The 18,897-nt window shown below is 50.6% G+C and overlaps 1 protein-coding gene across 1 annotated transcript; it reads left to right on the plus strand.

The window, feature by feature from the left end:
* Positions 1 to 15,656: 15,656 nt before the first annotated feature.
* Positions 15,657 to 18,129, plus strand: LOC136465033 (protein FAR1-RELATED SEQUENCE 5-like). Its single transcript, XM_066463934.1, has 2 exons — positions 15,657 to 17,602; positions 17,685 to 18,129. Exons 1-2 carry the CDS (start codon positions 15,657 to 15,659, stop codon positions 18,127 to 18,129), a joined length of 2,391 nt encoding a protein of 796 aa, XP_066320031.1.
* The last annotated feature ends 768 nt before the right edge of the window (positions 18,130 to 18,897 follow it).

The raw sequence follows: 18,897 nt of genomic DNA on the forward strand, positions 1-18,897 counted from the left end.
TGCGTTTTAACTACTTTCTAAAAAAGAAAGTTAAGGTGCTTAGATTAACTCCAAAACACTCTTTATATCCTTTCTAATTTATAGATATAGAGCGTCGGTGCGAAAAGTGACCAACAAATAAATATTTATCGTTTTACCGTACGTTGTGATCGGATGTGGCCTGACACTCAATAACACAGGATTTATACTGGTTTAGGCAACATGTTATACGTCCAGTTTGAGTCGGTTGGTGACTTTATTTTTGAGCCCAGGTGCTCAAAGTTTGTTGTGGGGTTACAAACGAGTAGGAATAAGATTGGGGTGCTAGAGGTCTGGTCGGACTCTGGACCGAAGGGCCGAGAGTGACGGGAGCTCCTACGTGCGCTAAGTATCGGAACGTATGCTCTGTGTAGCCTTAGAGTTCTAGAGCCGTGAAGCTGTTCGAGTGCTCAGAACGTCTAAAGCTAGCACAGAGAGAGTCGGAATGATTCGTTCGTCCGTCGTTGTCATTCTAGGAGGGAGCGCATCCCCTTTTATAGGTTAAGGGGATGGCCTTACAAGAGAGAGGGAGAGTGTGTGTGTTACCTAGTCTTGTTGCCCACGTCGTCGGATACAAGATGGTTTGTCGGTGGCCACAATACTGTTGATGGCCAGATGCATGTGGCAGGCTCCATCGTGTTCTTCTAGTATGGCAAATGTCGGCGCCTACCATACCGTAGGACAAATGTCGGTGCCCATAACATTGTTTATATTCTGACATGTCTGAAAGGTTGTAAAGCACCCTTTCTGGCATGCCCTGGTGGTACTGTCCTACAGGTGTGCAGGATACGGTCCTCGGTATTACGGTTGACTTGAGCGCCTTACATTTATCTACTCCGCCTGATTTTTTGGGTCCTCACCGAGCGGGCGTCTCCGGCCGGTTGTTCCCAGTTGGCTTCGACCGCGTCGGTCGGAGAAGAGCCGTAAGCAGAGGTTCAGTGTATTCTCGGTCGAAGAAGCGGGTCGAAGTCGGAAGCGAGCGTCGTCCCCTCTTTGGCCAGGCCTTCGCGTTGGAGAAGCAGACCAGAGTTGGAAGTGAGCGTCGCCCCTCCCTAGCCAAGCCATCCAGTCGGAGAAGCGGGTCGGTGTTGGAAGCGAGCGTCGCTTGTTGTCGACAAAAGATGCTCGGCAGTCCACCGAGAGGTATCCCACGATGGTGGATTTGTCGTAGAGGTGAGCGAGATCAGGAGCAAGATGGTAATACAAGCACCAAGACACAAGATTTAGACAGGTTCGGCCGTTAGTATGACGTAATACCTACATCCTGTGTTCTGATGTATTGCATTGAGATGTATGGATCATTGTGTAGATGTATGTATCTTGCCCGCTAGGGGACCCCTGCCTCTCCTTATATACTCTGGAGGGGCAGGGTTACAAGGAAAGTAGCCTATTTGGTACTATATAATATCTTGCGGTGCACGCCGAGCAGCGCCGTGCACGCCTTGATCTTATGGGCTAGGCCACCTCTAATGGTGCGGCCCATGTCTTGTCTTGTGGATACCGACAGCCATACCCCCACACTTGTCCCTGGCCAGGCCTTTCGGTTGGAGAAGCGGGTCAGAGTCGAAAGCGAGCATCGCCCCCTCCTTGGCCAGGCCTTCTGGTCGGAGACTGGATCGCTCTTTCAGCCTATCGTTAGGTATTTAGGTCGGCCTAGGAGTTACGCGTTGTTTGTAATGTCATCTACTAGGCTGAGCTTTTGCTGGGAAGCGAGCCCATTAAGGACCGCAGGTTTATAAACCCGACAGGACCCCGGGCGATTCAGATAGAATCGTCTGGGGATTTTTTGTTTTGCCAGCGGGTGCGTGCGAGCGTACCCGGTGGGTGTAGCCCTCGAGCCCCCGGGCGATTCGGGTAGAATCATCTGGGGGATTTTTTGACTTGCCAGCGGGTGCGCGTGAGCGCACCCAGTGGGTGTAGCCCCCGAGCCTGCGTCCGACTGGTGAGTCGGTTGGAGGCTGAGTATCTTGGTACTCTTTCGTGGGGCCACATACTCCTATGTTTCTACCATTCAGGGTGTTCGTCCATGTTTGTCCTGACCGCGACCTTCGCGGTCGGTTGATTTCCTGAGTCGGCGTCGAGCGACCTGAGCCCCTGAGCCTGTTGGGTTCAGTAGGGGTTGGTCTAGTTCCGTGCGTTACCTCGTCCGTGGTTTCCACAACCAGAGGGGCTGAGCTAACGTCGCTTGCCTCGATGGCTCAAGTGACACACTCGGTGAGCTCACTAACGGACGCATTCAAGCGAAATCTAGGTCCGTCGTTCATAACAGGGTCGACATAGCCCTCATGTGGCATTCCACTGCTCATTAACCCGCCTCCCGATAGATGCCCGGGTCATTCCGGAGACCAACTCAAGTGACCCGCTGCCCTCCCCTCGATGGGGATTCTGTGGGTGTAGCTCGAAGTTAGGATCGAACGAGAAGGTTGTGATGCCCCTGTCTGCTTCTAAGCATACCGGGCGAGGGCCGCTGGGGCTCATCTGCATTTTCTTCCCTGGCTTTGTTTGATGCAAGGCGGCCTCGAGCCCTTCGTGGGCCGACATTCAAACCCGATCAGTCGTTGCTCATGTTGAATGAGGCAACTACCGCTTCATGACGCAACACAAAGCGTTGTGATGCATTAATTGCATATGCGATGCTTTAGATGTATGGGATGAATGAATGATTGTATGAATGAATGTGTGAATGCGTGTATGAGAAAGGATGAATGAATGTTTGTATGAATAAATGTGTGAATGCGTATATGAGAAAGGATGAATGAATGATCATGCATTAGAAAATAAAGTAAGAAGGTTTGGTAAAGTTAGCTTGATGACTCGAGTGACGGGTTTAAGGAGCTCTTATCGGATATGTTCGAATGGGATCCATGTCTGTCATTCGTGACGGAGTCGGCGTAGCCCGCATGGAGCATCCCACTGCCCCTTACCTGTCTCTTGGTAGTCGCCTGAGCCGTCCGATCGACTCCGATAGCGCGTTGGTCTCTCCTTGACGGAGATCCTATTGGTGGGCCCTTCCAAACCCTACCTAGGAAGGTGAAGGGCCATTTTGCGTGTGGTTGCGCCTTGTTTCCTGTGCCCAGGTTGCGGTAGTGGTTGCCATGCCCAGGCCATGTCCTGTTTTACCAGGCGTCATTTCATCGGGTAGGGCACGTCCCATCAGTTAGGACACATCCCACTGCATGCCTATCCGCATTAAAATAGGGGAAGGAAGAGGGTTTTTTGCCCTAATCCTTCATCTTTCTCCAACTGTTGGCTCTCCTCCTTAAATAGGGAAAGAGAGAGGGTTTTTGTCCCATTCCTTTGCATTTTTCCATCTGCTGCCTCTCCTCCTTCTTCCTTCTTGCCAAATGCATTTGTGTGCCATGGTGGTTCCTAGGAGAGAGAGAGGGTAAAGCGAGGGAGAGGAGAACTCACATATCCATTTATGAATCTAAAGCGTGATGTCGAACTAGAGGCCATCCAACGTAGATGAGGTGGTGTTGGCCGCCTTCGCGCGAGAAGGGGCTACTTCCACTGAAGGAGGTGGCGCACTAGAGGGCTCCTACACCGTGGGAAGCCGTTCCGTGACCTCAGGCCAACAAGGTTGTCTCCTTCCTCGCCTTCCATGAGCGTGGGCTAGGATATCCCACGCACTGGTTCCTGTGCGGGCTCCTCAATGAATGGGGCCTAGAGCTGCAGCAGCTCAATCCGACTAGAGTGTTGCATGTCGTTGGTTTCATCACCGTCTATGAGGCCTTCCTTGGGATGGAGCCGCACATGGATTTATTCTGGTGGATCTTCACCAGGTGAGCCCTATTGGAGAGGAAGGCACCCAAGACCACGCCGGTTGGGGCTTCGCCTTGTAGAAGAAGCCGAGGCTGTTGGGCTCCTACCCCGCGTACTCCCCCTATGACTCCAATTGGGGGTGGCATGGGGAGTGGTTCTATATCAGGAACCCAGCAGAGGCGTCGTTCCCATCGTTCACTGGAAGAAGGCCAGAGAGACGAGAGAGCTGGTCATGGGGGCCCTCCAGTCGGTAGAACAAGCTAGAGGTCATTGAGATGGAGCTCTAGAAGCTGGTGCAGCATGGCCTCAATGGGCTACGAGTGTTCCACACCTTCTTCCACTGTCGAGTCATCCCGCTGGTGGAGAGGAGGTGACTGATGTGGATGTCATCGGAGGAGTTGGCGAAGGACGAAGTCTAGAGTTGACTCGACTAGGTGCTGCAACTGAGGGCCCAAGAGTCCCTCGAAGGAAAGCCTAGACCTCTCCATGCTAGGAAGGTGTCCAATCTAGTATGCTCCCCTCCTCTTATTATGTGACCTTTTTTCTCTTGCTCTCTTTTGTTCTAACTTCAAATCATCCGTTTCATAAGGACTTGCCGGTTACAAATCCTGGTTGCATCTTTTGAGGGGGCCGGAGGACGTGGCCCGACAAGCTGCCCTGAAGGAGGCAATGGATGCTAAGAAGAAGAAGAGAGCTGAGAAGGCTCAGAGGAGGCATGAGAAGGAGAAGGAGATCGTTGGCGTGTGTGGGCTGATGAAAACTAGAGCAACGTGGATGCGGAGCTTGAGTCAGAGGAGCCCACGGAGATGGGTGGCGATGCGAGCACCTCCGAGGACGACGGAGACCGGGGCATCGTCCCGACCTTGGTGGAGCATTGTGCGCCTATGGCCATGTCCACCGGTGGTGGGCGGGAAACAGAGAGGTGCGGCGATGTTCCCATGTCAAGGAAGCATGCTGTGAGCTCAGACACCGTCGTCGAGTGAGAGGTGAAGCGGGCGCAGTCGCCGCGCCCTTTGGAGGCATCGCTGGCTTCGCCCCTGGCTCCAAGCGTGACAGGGCACGTAGACCAGTCAGAGGAGCATGCTCATACCCCCACATCTTTAGGGTCAGTGCGTGCGTATGACCCACAAATGGGGAGATGCCCCATCAGTTGCCTCGGTGGGTTCGCCATGAACCGACGGTTGCGGCGACTCGTGGGCCAATCGGGAACCGGCCAGGTCAGCTCCTCCCTCGGTTGATGCGAGGGGGCACGGGCCACGACCCATGAGTGGTCATCATCTGGTGGGCTCATCACCAGTGGGTCAGGGCTTCAGGGCCCTACCGCTTTCGTCTAGGTATGCATCTGTGTTTGTTTTTTATCTCACAGTTAAGTTTTCTAAGCACAATTGTCCTGTACTTTTTTTACAGCGGCCGGGGACTAATGGGACTGAGCATCACCTCACCTCCCATGTAGGAGGAGTGGAGACCGGGTTGGGGTGAGTGTTGTCCTGCCTTTGACCGAGCCAAACGTCGTCTCATCAAAAGGCGAGCAACCCTTATCCTCATCAACCGAGCCGTCAGCTGATGCCGTTGGGCGGCCACAATAGTTTTTAGAGTAGAAACCATTAGTAAATGTAAAGGATAAGTTCATGGGGGAGCCCCCGTGTGAATAATTTTTTGTATTCATGAATACATCAGTTTCGTTTTGTGATGGAATCACTTATAGGGGGAAGCATGTCCCATTCATTCTTTGTTTTTATCCTAGCATAGCTTTGTTTTTTATTCTTTCTTTTTTGCACCTACCCGTTTGACCCATAGGCTACAACCTTAAGAACTTGGGCGTGGCCCGCGAGGCTCAGCTGCTCGTAACCGTAGGTCATGGTGGGGTGTGATCGGTCAGGAATTTAAAACAAAGTTCCATAGGGTAATTAAAGGAACGGACTACCCTTTCATTTGGGTGAAAAGTATTTACTATATGATAGTAAAAAATAGAGGTGGTACCGCACCCTCATGGAGTCCCTAAGCGACCTAGGCCGAGAGTGTTTGGGCTGGGGTGCTTGTAGGAGCAGATGTTTGAATGAAAGAAAGTGGTAAGACCAAATTTTAAGGGAAGAAACGACGTAACTATTCAGTGTTCCATGTATTGGTGAGAACGTTGCCGTTGTTGTCCTTCAGTCGATAGGTGCCCGGTCAGATCACCTCGGTCATCATATAGGGTCCTTTCCATGGTGGAGAGAGTTTATGTTTCTCCTTTGTTTATTGGGTTCTTTGGAGCACGAGATCACCGACCTCAAGAATCCCCCTCTGATTTTTTCTTTCATGGTACCTACGAAGAGTTTGCTAGTAGCGAGCAGAGTGAATGACGGTCATCTCACGAGCCTCCTCAAGTAGGTTGACCGCATCCTACTGTGCCTCCATGGCTTGGTCTCGGTCGAAGGCCTTCACTCTTGGGGCGCCGTGGTCGAGGTCAGAGGGCAGCACTGCTTTAGCTCCGTAGGCCAGGAAGAAGGGTGTGAACCCTGTCAATCGGTTCGGGGTTGTTCTTAGGCTCTAGAGGATCGCTAGGACCTCTACAACCCAGCACCCAGCATACTTATTGAGTCAGTCGAAGATGCATGACTTGAGTCCTTGGAGGACCATGCCATTGGCCCGCTCGACCTGACCGTTAGTATGTGGATGTCTGACTGAGGCCCAGTCAATCCTAATGCCGTATCCATCATAGAAGTCCAGGAACTTCTTCCTGATGAAGTTAGTTCCATGGTCAATTATGATGCAGTTAGGAACACCAAAACGATAGATGATGTCAAGGAAGAACTTGACCGCCTCTTCCGACCGAATGTTGGTGATGGGCCTCGCCTCTATCCACTTGGTGAATTTGTCCACTGCTACAAATAGGTGAGTGAAGCCACCTAGGCCCTTTTTGAGGGGTCCTACCATGTCGAGGCCCTAGACCACGATGGCCAGGTGATGAGGATGGTTTGGAGCTCCTATGCCAGCAAATGAGTTTGCCAAACATAGAACTGGCATCCCTCACACCTACGGACGACCTCCTCTGCCTCTCGCAGCATAGTGGGCTAGTAAAAACCTTATCAAAAGCCTTTTTCAACCAGCGACCTCAGGGCTAAGTGATGTCCGCAGATTTTGGCATGGACCTCAAGGAGGAGCTATTTCTCTTGGTCGGTAGGGATGCACTTCATGAGTATTCCTGATGGACTTCGCTTGTAAAGTTCATTATCGAATGTGATGAACATCTTGGCGCATCTAGCGATCTGTCATGCTTCCATCCTTTTGGGTGGGAGAATCTTCTCGAGGAGCTAGGCGAGAGCGGCGCTCGCTAGTTGGCTTGATTGAGTTCTACCACAGCAATGTTGTCACAGAGGCACCGAGGTCAGAGCCCCCAAGCACCAGGTTGGCATTGGGGTGTGTTCGGATTGGACCTTCCAGGATGCTGGCGGATGGCTCATGAAGTTTGTTGATGAAGACCCCATCTGGAGATGGAACCTGCCTGGCAGCCAATTTTGTGAGAAAATCGGAGGCATCATTGTCCTTTTAGGGACATGATGTACTTTGATCCCCTAGAATTTATCCTCGAGCTTGCGCACCTCCTAGCAGTATGCTACCATAAGGGGGCTTTTGCAAGAGGACTCCTTCATTACTTGGTCGACGAACAACTCCGAGTCACCGCGGACATAGAGCCACATAGCACCAAGCTTGATGGCTATGCACAGTCCATTGATGAGGGCCTCATATTCTGCAGTGTTGTTTGAGGCTGAAAAGTGGAAGCAGATCGTGTAGCAGAGCATGCTCCTATCTAGGGAGATTAGAACCACTCCAGCCCTCGAGCCGGGCGCCATTACGAACCCATCGATGTACATCATCTAGTACTCGTGGGTGACATCTAGGGTCAGGAGCTGGACCTCCATCCATTCAGCGACAAAATCTGCGAGAACCTGAGACTTAATAGCAGTGTAGGGGATATACCTAATGTCGTGGCCTATTAGTTCGAGTGCCCACTTAGAGATCCATCTTGTGGCGTCGCGGTTGCGGACGATGTCTCCCAGTGAGTATGAAGTGATGACCAAGACTTCGTGGTCGGTGAAGTAGTGTAGGAGCTTTCGAGTCGCTATCAGCACGGCGTACAGAAGTTTCTGCACCTGGGGGTACCAAACCTTGGCGTCAGTGAGTACCTCCCTGACAAAGTATATGGGTTGTTGGACCTTAAGGTGGTGTCCTGGCTCCTCCGTTTTGATGACTAGGGCAGCGCTCATGACATGGTTTGCTTGCCATGAGATAGAGGAGGAGGGGTTCTCCCCGTTTGGGAGCGACAAGGATTGGGGCGACATTAGTGATGCTTTGAGGCTCTCCAAAGCCTGTTGTGCTTCCATAGTCCAAACGAACGCGTCTGTCTTTTTGAGAAGCTTGTAGAGAGGCATCCTCCGATGGCCTAGCTAGGAGATGAACCGGCGTAGGGTGGCCAAACAGTCGATGAGCCTTTGTACACCCTTGATGTTGTGTATAGGGCCCATGTTGGAGATGGCCATGATTTTTTCGGGATTGGCTTCGATGCCGTGTTCAGATACGATGTATCCAAGTAGCTTCCCCTTTGGAACCCTAAAACACATTATTTGGGATTCAATTTGATGTTGAACCTTCGGAGGCTCAAGAACGTTGTGGTCAAGTTCGCGATCAGGTCATAAGCTTGAGCTATTTTGACCACTATGTCATCAACATAGACGACGATTGTTGGTTTTGGCCGCTCGATTTGGCCAGGTTGGTCGAGCGGGTCGATTTGATCAGCGAAGCATTGCTACATGCACCGTTGATAGGTGGCACCAGCGTTCTTCAGACCGAAAGGCATGGTTACGTAATAGTATGAACCATATGGAGTGGTGAATGAGGTTGCGAGCTTGTCAGACTCTTTCATCGTGATCTGGTGATAGCCTGAGTAGGCATCCAGAAAGGAGAGGATTTTGCATCCTGAGGTGGAGTCGACTATCTAGTCTATTCATGGCAAAGGAAAATGGTCCTTTAGACATGCTTTGTTGAGGCCAGTATAATCAACGCACATTCTCCATTTCTCGGTCTTCTTTTTAACAAGAACAGGTTTGGCTAGCCAGCCAGAGTGGTATACCTCCTTGATGAATCTGGCTGCCAGGAGTTTGGTGACATCCTCGCCTATGGCCTTGCACCTCTCATCGTCAAAGCAACACTAGCATTGCTTGGTAGGCTTTGAGCCCAGGACGAAGCGTAATGCATGCTCGGCAACCTCCTGTGGTATGCCTGGCATGTTAGAAGGTTTCCATGCAAAGACATCGCGATTGGCGCATAGAAAGTCGGCGAGCTCACATTCCTATTTTGCTAGGAGCTGGGTCCTAATCCACACCATCTTGATTGGGTCGGTCGGGTCAATCCCCACTGCCTTAGTTTTCTCGAGTGGGTGGAAGGCAGTCAAGGAGGTTGGCTTGTTGCAGTCTGGGACTGCTGGGGTCGATGATTCTTTAAGACAAGGGAGCTTGGCTGAGTTGATGATGGTAGTGGTGAGCTCGTAATGCTAGCAGTCGCACATGTAGGCATGCGAGAAGGTGCTACCCATAGTGATGACGCCGTTCAGTCACGGTATCTTCAACTTGAGGTAGGTGTAGTTGGGGATCGCCATGAACTTGGCATAGCATGGCCGCCCCAAGATAGCATGGTAGGACCCTAGGAAGTCCACCTCCTCAAAGGTGAGGACCTCCGAGCGGAAGTTGGCTCGATCACCAAAGGTGACGGGTAGATCGATCTACTCGAGCGGGTATGCCTATGTCCCCGGGATCACGCCGTGGAAGGGAGAGCTCACTGGGCGGAGTCCGACCGGGGGATGCGCATGGCGTCGAGGGTGTCGACATAGAGGATGTTGAGGCCACTGCCTCCATCCATCAGCACCTTGGTGAGGCGCTTCTTGTGGACAATGGGGTCGATGGTGAGCGGGTAGCGACCCGGTCTGGCGACATGGGAAGGATGGTCCCTCTAATCAAAAGTGATCGAAGATTCTGACTAGCTAAGGAAGGAGAGGACTGTAGGATCTACAGGAAGATAAAGAAGGCCTAGAGGGGGGGTGAATAGGCCTATAAAAATTCAACTCAAAACTCTGTTAGAACAGAGGGCGGCACTGCCACTCTACGAAAAATGATCTAACATAGTTGAGATTTAACAGATATAAACCTGACCCTACTAGTTGCTTAATCCTGCAATATAAAGCCAAGATCCAGTTCGAAGACTGGATACCACAGAAACTTCACACAATAATGAATTGAGCAACTAAACCCTAACAACAGCTAGCAATAAGATGAACTGCAAGTATAGTAAAGATGAAGCACGTGAGACACAAGATTTATCCCATGGTTCAGCTCACCACTAAGGTTTGCCTAAGTCCATGTTGTTAAGGAAGCCACAAAAGGCTTAAGCTTGCCACCAAGGCTTGCCATACCCTTGTTCTCAAATCAAGAGAGTGAACTCTTGAGGTGAGGGGTGATTTCTTAGCTTTTGAATGAGGTTACAAACCTCCCAAGGATGCCACATAAGTTGGCAAGCACAAGGGCGACGCCTAGCCGGCTAGGAGGAAGCTCCAAGAGTAACAAACCCTAGAACCGCCGGCCAAACGTGAACCAAATGCTCTTAGACTTTAGGAATCAGTGGATCTTCTCTCCAATCGAGTTTTGCTGCCTTTTCTCTAAAGTTTTGATGGTTGGAATCAAGGATTAGCTTGAGGGATGGAGGAGCAACAATGGAGGAGAGAGGTGAGCTTTGGTTTTGTCTTGTTTCAAGCTAAATGACTCAGTGGAGAAGATGACCGTTGTGGGCCAGGCCTGAAGGGTATAAATACCCCTCGAGCCCAATGGTTAGTTAAGGGCGGCACTACCGCTCTTAACAGGGCGGCACTACCGCCCTAGCCAAAATAGGTAATATGATATCAAATTTGGCTGGCTGTTTTGACTAGGTGGGAGGATGTAGATCTATGAATTTAAGCATCTGATTCAATAGTTAACCAACTGTCCTAAAATCCCTCTTAATAGTATGGCTTTCCCTAAACTCAAATTCAAAACATAAAAGAATTTAAACCTCCTTTGAGCTAGGTCTGGCCACCTTTTGTAATTAGGACACCTACAACCTGTACTTCATCCTCATTCTTTGATTCTCTACTTGTCATCTCGATAAATCTTATTAGTCCTCTAATTTGGTGGTCATCAATACCAAAACCCACAATAGGGCTTGATTGCACTTACAAGGACGACCGTTTCAGTGACGCATGCCTCCCTATAGTGTACTTTGTGCTGGTGCTTGGAGTGTATGGCATCGGATCCCCCAAAGATCATGAGACATTCCTCGAGATCGGGAAAACCGTCCCCATCCTTGCCCGCCATGCCTCATTTCTTGGCTGCTGCCTCCTTGCGCTTTGCTTCTTTCGGTCCACCGGCCTATCGTAGAAAGCGCTTGAGGAGTTCGCAGTCCTTGTAGAGGTGTTTGATGGGGTAGGCGTGGTTGGTGTATGGACTCTCCATGAACTTGTCGAAGTGGTCGGGCTAGCCCTGCTGGGGCTGCTTGCCCGCACGATTGGCCACGACGACCAAAGTAGAGTTGGCCGATCGGCGCCGATCCTTCATGTTCTTTTTGCCCCTTTATGTGGAGGAGCCCTCGTCTTGGTCCTCGTGCTTGGCCTTGCCCTTGTCCTGGCCTCCACTAAAGACCGCTCTGACCGCCTCCTCGCTGGAGGCGTGGTTCGTGGCGACGTCAAGCACGTCGTAGGTGGTCTAGGGCTTCAGATAGTCGAGCTTGTGGATCAAAGACTCACAAGTTGTCCTAGAGAGGAACGCGCTGACGACGTCCACGTCAACGATATCAGGAAGGGAGTTGTATCATTTTGAGAACCTATGGATGTAATCCCATAGGGACTCGTTGGGCTCTTGCTAGTAGTTTTTGAGGTCCTAGGAATTCTCAGGATGGACATACGTCCCCTGGAAATTTCCAATGAAGATCCTCTTAAGATCCACCCAGTTGCGGATGCTGTCAGGTGGGAGGAATTCGAGCCATGCTTGAGCATGCTCCCCCACACAGATGGGTAGGTATTGAATGATGAAGTGGTCATCATCCACTCCTCCCGCTCGGTAGGCTAGCCGGAAGTCTTTGAGCCATATACCGGGATTCGTTTCCTCGATGTATTTGATGATGTTGGTAGGTGGTCAGAAGCACTGTGGGAACGACGCTTTCTAGATGCAACGGCCAAAGGCCTGTGGTCCTAGGCTGTTTGGGCTAGGACTCTGGTCGTTTGGTCGACGACCATGCCTAGGGTGCGTTTCCCCGCTCCCCTCGATGGTCCGGCCAAGGCCTGTGCCACCTGCTCTCACCACCCCTCGATGGACGTCATCATCACGCCGGGTTTGATGCCGATTGTTGATGACGCTGCAAGCATCTCAGTTTGGCCCGAGCCATTTGCGCACAGGCGGTCGGTGTGGAGCGGGTGCTGGGTCTGGCCGTGGTGTAGCTGCACCCTCCTGTTCCACGCTCGACGATTGTAGTGGTGAGTGGATGGAGCGATTCGACTGGTGCGCCTCCATTCCCCCGGTGGGGAGAGAGGCCGTGAGTCGGTGTCATGACATGGAGCTCTCCGCCTGTTGAATGGTGGTGGTTTCCACCAGCGCCCGGAGGTTCCGGTGGACCGCCTGCTCCTGGGGGTCGACAGGCTCTAGAAGGCCGCGTAGAAGCATCGCCACAACGGTGATGTTCTGGCTAGCCCGAGCGAACTATGGGGATCGCCCCCCCCCCCCCCCGTCCATGATGTTGCGCTGGACCTAGCGGGCGTGACCTCAGGCGCCGCTCATCGAGTTATGCGCGTAGATCACAGCATGCTGCGCTGAGCACGCCGGCGTAGGTGGCGGCTGGCTCTGCCACCTTTATCATAGCTCCTCGCCGTGCTCCTGCGCACGCGCGAGGGCCTCCACATGAGGGTCTGGAGGGGTGTGAGTCTGTAGGGACTCTGCTACCACCGGCGGCTATCTTAGAGCATCCACCATAGCGCACTCCTAGGATAGAGGGTGGCTAGGTGCCACGATGTCGCCGATGCTAGAGCCGTCACTTTCAACCTCGTCATCCACAAGGTCATGGAAAGAGGCGGGAGCGTAGCCTGCCATCCCCACGAATTCGAATGTGAGAGGGGGTGGCGTCAGCACCTTTTAGAGCCCCCCACGCGTACACGTCTGTAGGGGACGCGAGGCCATAGGGGAACAACGGTGTCCCTCCAGAGAGTCGGCGGAAGATATTAAATAGCGAGTACAGAACAATATGTACGTTACTCACAGTGGGGTTTAAGCCCGGCATGGGGTCAGAGCGAAGCGCAGGCGTCTCGTCGTTGAGGTCACCGGGTGTTCCAGAGCCGATGGAGGGCGCTCCTCCTACGACGGGCATCGGGATAAGTGCCTCCGCACGAAGGCAAAGCATACCGAGCTGGTCGGTGATGAAGTTCAGGCTTCCAAAGAGGAAGGTCTGGGACGGGTTGAAGACAGGAGGAACCCACATCCCAACTGGTGGGAGCGTGGGAAACTCCAGCGAGCCGAAGCGAGTCGTATCGCTTGAGCCCGTCAAGCCAAAGATGGCGGAAAGGTGGGCCATCCGATGATCAAAAGCGTGAACGTACGGTGTCTTCCCCACGGACGGCGCCAACTGTCGATGCGAAAAGTGACCAACAAGTAAATATTTGTTGTGTTTGCCGTACATTATGATCGGATGTGGCCTGACACTCAATGACACAGGGTTTATACTGGTTCAGGCAACGTGCCCTACGTCTAGTTTGAGTCGGTCGGTGAGTTTATTCCTGAGCCCAGCTGCTCGTAGTTTGCTGTCGGGTTACAAACGAGTGGGAATAAGATGGGGGTGCTAGAGGTCCGGTCGGACTCTAGACTGAAGGGCCGAGAGTGACGGGAGCTCCTACATGCACTAAGTATTGGAACGTATGCGCTGTGTAGCCTTAGAGTTCTAGAGCCGTGAAGCTGTTCGAGTGATCAGAATGTCTAAAGCTAGCAGAGAGGGAGTCGGAATGATTCGTTCGTCCATCGTTCTCCTTCTAGGAGGGAGCGCATCCCCTTTTATAGGTTAAGGGGATGACCTTACAAGAGAGAGAGGGAGAGTGTGTGTGCTACCTAGTCTTGTTGCCTAGGCCGTCAGGTACAAGACAGTTTGTCGATGCCCACAATACTGTTGATGGCCAGATGCATGTGGCAGGCTCCATCGTGTTCTTCCGGTATGGCAAATGTCGACGCCTACCATACTGTGGGACAAATGTCGACGCCCACAACATTGTTCATGTTCTGACATGTCTGAAAGGTTGTAAAGCACCCTTTCTGGCATGGCCTGGTGGTACTGTCCTGCAGGTGTGTAGGGTACGGTCCTCGGTATTGCGGTTGACTTGAGCGCCTTACATTTATCTGCTCCGCTTGATTTCTTGGGTCCTCACCGAGCGGGCGTCCCCGGCCGGTCGTTCCCAGTTGGCTCCGATCACGCCGGTCGAAGAAGAGCCGTAAGTAGAGGTTCGGTGTATTCCTGGTCGGAGAAGCGGGTCGTAGTCGGAAGCGAGCGTCGTCCCCTCCTTGGCCAGGCCTTCGGGTCAGAGAAGCGGGTTGGAGTCGGAAGTGAGCGTCGCCCCTCCCTGGCCAGGCCTTTCGGTCGGAGAAGTGGGTCGGAGTCAGAAGCGAGCGTCGCCCCTCCCTGGCCAGGCCTTCCGGTCGGAGAAGCGGGTGAGAGTCGGAAGCGAGCGTCGCCCCCTCCTTGGCCAGGCCTTCCGGTCGGAGACTGGATCACTCTTCCGGCCTGCCGTTAGGTATCTGGGCCGGGCTAGGAGTTGCGCGTCGTTTGTAATATCGTCTGCTAAGCCGAGCTTTTGCTGGGAAGCGGGCCCATTAGGACCTCGGGTTTATGAACCCGACATAGAGATTTTAGTAAAAAGAACCCTCCAACGACCTCTTTATTAATTGGATCTCTAAATATAGACGTTATCTATTCCTAATTTTCTCGTTAGCTAAAAATGAAGAGTGAGAATGACTCTCTAGAGTGCTCACAAGATGTAGAAAAGTTGTTGGATAATACAATGATATAGAAAGCGATTTTAATCAAATGACTCTGAAAATGATGATCTAGATAATATAAGTTTAGAAAGACTCTTGGAGATGTTATCTTATTTTTCTATTAAAAATGTATTTGCCTAGTAATAAATTTGACAGACTATGGATTTTTTTTGCTCTTGACAAACATAGACATTGTTTTTATCTTTTTATGCGAGATATTTATTAGCATCTGTTTACAGTCATTTTTTCTTTTAAAAAAGAACGATCAAATAATGAAAGGCTTTGGATCAGGTGGAAACCATGTTCCTGTGCAAACTTTGGAAACTATCGATCTAGACCACGGGCTGCGCATCCGATGGCTAGAGATGGAGGTGGGGCTTTTTTGCACTTAAACGCCCGCCCCCAGCACTGCTAATCATGTTGTTTTGCAAATCACCCCCCAGCAAACAGGTCTGTGTCGATAGTTTGGCGTCGTTTCGTTTTTCTTGGGCGCCGCCGGCGGCCACGAGCTGTTTGGCGAGGCGGGCAGGACGAGGATGGCATCGCAGGCGCGCCACCACCTCCTGGCTCCCGGATTCACTAGACGCCGACGTTGATTCGCTAGACGCCGACGCGAAGACGAATCAGGATGACGCCCAGACTAATCTGAATCAGTTCGTACGTGAGTATCCTCCTGTTCTTACGTGAGTCCGGCAGAGTCGTTAGCTTGTTCATGTCATACGTGAGTCTGATGCTCATCTCATACGTGAGTCTGTAGGCGGAGGAGACTCGTCAAGAGTTGCGCCGTGAGTCTGCGCCGCCGCTGCCATGGAGTCCGACGTGCGTGACGTTGCCGTTGATGCCGTCGTCGCCGTTGATGCCGTCATCGCCGTTGATCCCGTCTCCGTCGAGGCCGCCGCCATGGATCAGGCTGTTGATGCCGTTGTCGCCGTTGATTCCGTTTCCGCTGAGGATCATGCCGTCAACGACGCCGGAGTTGGAGCCCACCTTGAACATCCAAGCACACCATGGCCAAAATCTTTTCCGAGTACAGCAGTAAGTTCCAAAGAACATTTGAAGCCAATGGTTGGAATGATCTTTGATACACTCGCAGATGTGCAGGAATTTTACAAGTCGTATGCACATGAAGCTGGTTTCTCAGTTCGTGTTGGTCAGCACAAGAAGCAAAATGAGGAAATATTATTCAAGAGGTACTGCTGTTCAAGGGAAGGGTATAGAAAGGAGAACGTAACAAATGTTAGTGATGATTCTAGAAAAAAAAGAAAGACACATAATGTGATGGAAACCAGATGTGGTTGTGAGGCACATATTGTCGTCAAGCTTGGTAGCGACAAGAAGTATCGAATATTTTCAATGGTTGAGAAACACAGCCATGGTTTTGTGTCGCCAAATAAGAGGCATTTGCTAAGATCCAACCGTAATGTCAGTGAGAGGGCAAAGAGTGCTTCGTTCAATTGTCATAAGGCTAGCATTGGCACCTCACAGGCATATCGACTTCTCCATGTCAGTGAGGGTGTGTTTCAGAATGTTGGGTGCACACTGATGGATTTGAAAAACTATTACCGTGACCTCAGAACCAAAATCAAGGATGGAGATGCACAAATGTTTGTGGCACAACTTGAGCGAAAGAAGGAAATAAATCCAGCCTTCTTTTATGAGTTTATGGTGGATGAACAAGGACGACTTGTTCGCGTATTTTGGGCAGATGCTTTATGCAGGGAAAACTATAGTGTTTTTGGTGATGTGGTTTCGGTAGATGCAACATATACCACCAACCAGTATAACATGAAATTTGTGCCATTCACTGGAGTTAATCATCACTTGCAAAGTGTTTTCCTTGGGGCAACATTCTTAGCAGATGAAAAGATCGATTCATATGTATGGTTGTTTAATACCTTTCTTAAGGCTATGGGTGGAGTAGCACCTCATCTAATCACAACCGATGAAGATGCGAGCATGAAGGCTGCTATTGCTCAGATTCTGCCAGATACAGCTCATAGACTTTGCATGTGGCATATCATGGAAAAGGTATCTGAGAAGGTGGGGCCCTCTATAAGAAAAGATGAAAAGTTTTGGGAAAGACTAAACAAGTGTGTTTGGGGGATCGAGAATTCAGATAATTTTGTGTCACAATGGAATGCTATCATAACAGATTATGAACTCATGGGAAACGATTGGTTTTCCACTAGGTTTGCCATTCGCGACTCATGGATTCCGGTATACTTTTTGGACATACCTCTAGCAGGAATGCTTAGGACTACATCACGATCGGAGAGTGCAAATTCTTTTTTTAATCGTTTAATTCGTAGAAAGTTGACCTTTGTTGAGTTCTGGCTAAGGTTTGACACAGCTTTGGAGTGCCAGCGCCAAGAGAAATTGAAAGCTGACAATACAAGTCTTCACACCACTCCTAAATTGATGACACCATGGGCCATGGAGAAGCAATGTAGTCTGATATATACACATGAAGTTTTCAGTAAATTTCAGGAACAAATCTTAGCTGCAAGAGACCATTGTATTATTCAAGGTATTTCAGAGTGTGCAGATATAAAATGTTTCACCATCAGCAGCCAAACTGGAAAAGATCGACTTGTTCAGATGAACAAGTCGAACATGTTTGGTAGGTGCTCCTGTAAATTATATGAGTCTTATGGCATCCCATGTCGTCATATCATACAAGTGCTTAGAGCCGAGAAGCAAACTGAGATACCATCATTATATATAATGAAGCGATGGGAGAAAAGATGTAAAAGGTGTGTACTTATTTTTTCCCTCTCTGTTCACCTATATTTTTTGTTTTGTACAATAGTCTTGATCAGATCTTCAATTTTACAGGGAACTATTCTTTGATGAGGAAGGTAACCTACTAGATGAAAAGCCTAAAGATCCTATGGAGGTGGCCATGCGGAAAAAGATTTCAGATTCACGCAACAAGTTTGAAGATCTTATTCAAATGGCCAAGAGCTCTGAACAAGGGATGGACTTTTTATATTCTAGTTTATCCAACCTAGTAGAGCCTCTCCAAAAGATCATGCCTGCTATGAGAGTTGAAAAACAGGATGAATATGAATCTTTTCTTGGTAGTAAAATTCCAAAAGAGGTCGATATACATCCACCAAATGATGTCAACTCGAAAGGGAGATGCAAAAGAATTAAGAAGAGCAAGGAGACGAAGGAGAAGAAGGCTGGAAGTAAGGGTAAAGGTAAACGGACGTGTCGAAAATGTAAGCAAGAAGGGGATCATGATGCATGTAATTGCCCAAACAATATTGTTGGCTGATATTTCAATTGAACAATTTACTCTTGTGCTTCTTGTAAACACTGCAATGTACTTTGGATTTTGAGTTCACTGCAATGTACGACTGTACCATGCTCCTTTTTTTTAATTGCAGTTCGAGTGTACCTGCAATATGACCTTGTGGCTGAAGCCATAGTTCAGAAGAAGAATTTAGTTAACCACTTTCTGTGAACTCCTTTTGAAATGCATAAGATACTAGTTTATTTTCAATTCTGTGACTCAACTGAACTGAACTCAACTGCATGAAAAATTGCAAAGCACTTTCGGTGAAAAAATAGACTGAAATTGCAAAGATACTAGTTTATATACTTCGTCATCTTCTATGAGTACATTCAATTTCAAGAAGTACAGTCAGACACACTGTAGAACCTAGTGTTCATGTCAATGATATTCAGAGCTTCAGAGTTCAGACCATCTCGTCCGGCGAGACTCTCTCCCGCAGGTAGTTGGCGTTGGCGAAGCAGATGGGCGTGTCGACGCGCAGGACGAGCACCCCCGGCGTGGCCCACGCCGTGGCGTACTGGTCCATCCTCCGGTACGCCGCCGCGGAGCCCGGCACCTTGCCGAGGGCCGTGCTCCTCGGGCGCGCGACGGAGAGCAGGACCCGGAGCACCAGCACGGCGTCCATCCGGCTGCGCTGGGCGAGAGTCGCAGCCAGGCGCGCAGGGAACGGCGGCGGCGGAGAGCGGCGAGGCGGAGGGCGGCCCGCCGGCGAGTTGCGGGCACGCGGCGGCGGGATCTCACCTGCGT

This window comes from Miscanthus floridulus, chromosome 7 (assembly GCF_019320115.1).
Source record: "Miscanthus floridulus cultivar M001 chromosome 7, ASM1932011v1, whole genome shotgun sequence".
Taxonomy (NCBI): Eukaryota; Viridiplantae; Streptophyta; class Magnoliopsida; order Poales; family Poaceae; genus Miscanthus; species Miscanthus floridulus.

Bases quoted from the DNA above. Each gene is read 5' to 3' on its own strand.
- LOC136465033 (XM_066463934.1), top strand. From the start codon at position 15,657: ATGGAGTCCGACGTGCGTGACGTTGCCGTTGATGCCGTCGTCGCCGTT. The intron at 17,603-17,684 runs GTGTGTACTTAT...TCAATTTTACAG, and splicing joins TGGGAGAAAAGATGTAAAAG to GGAACTATTCTTTGATGAGG.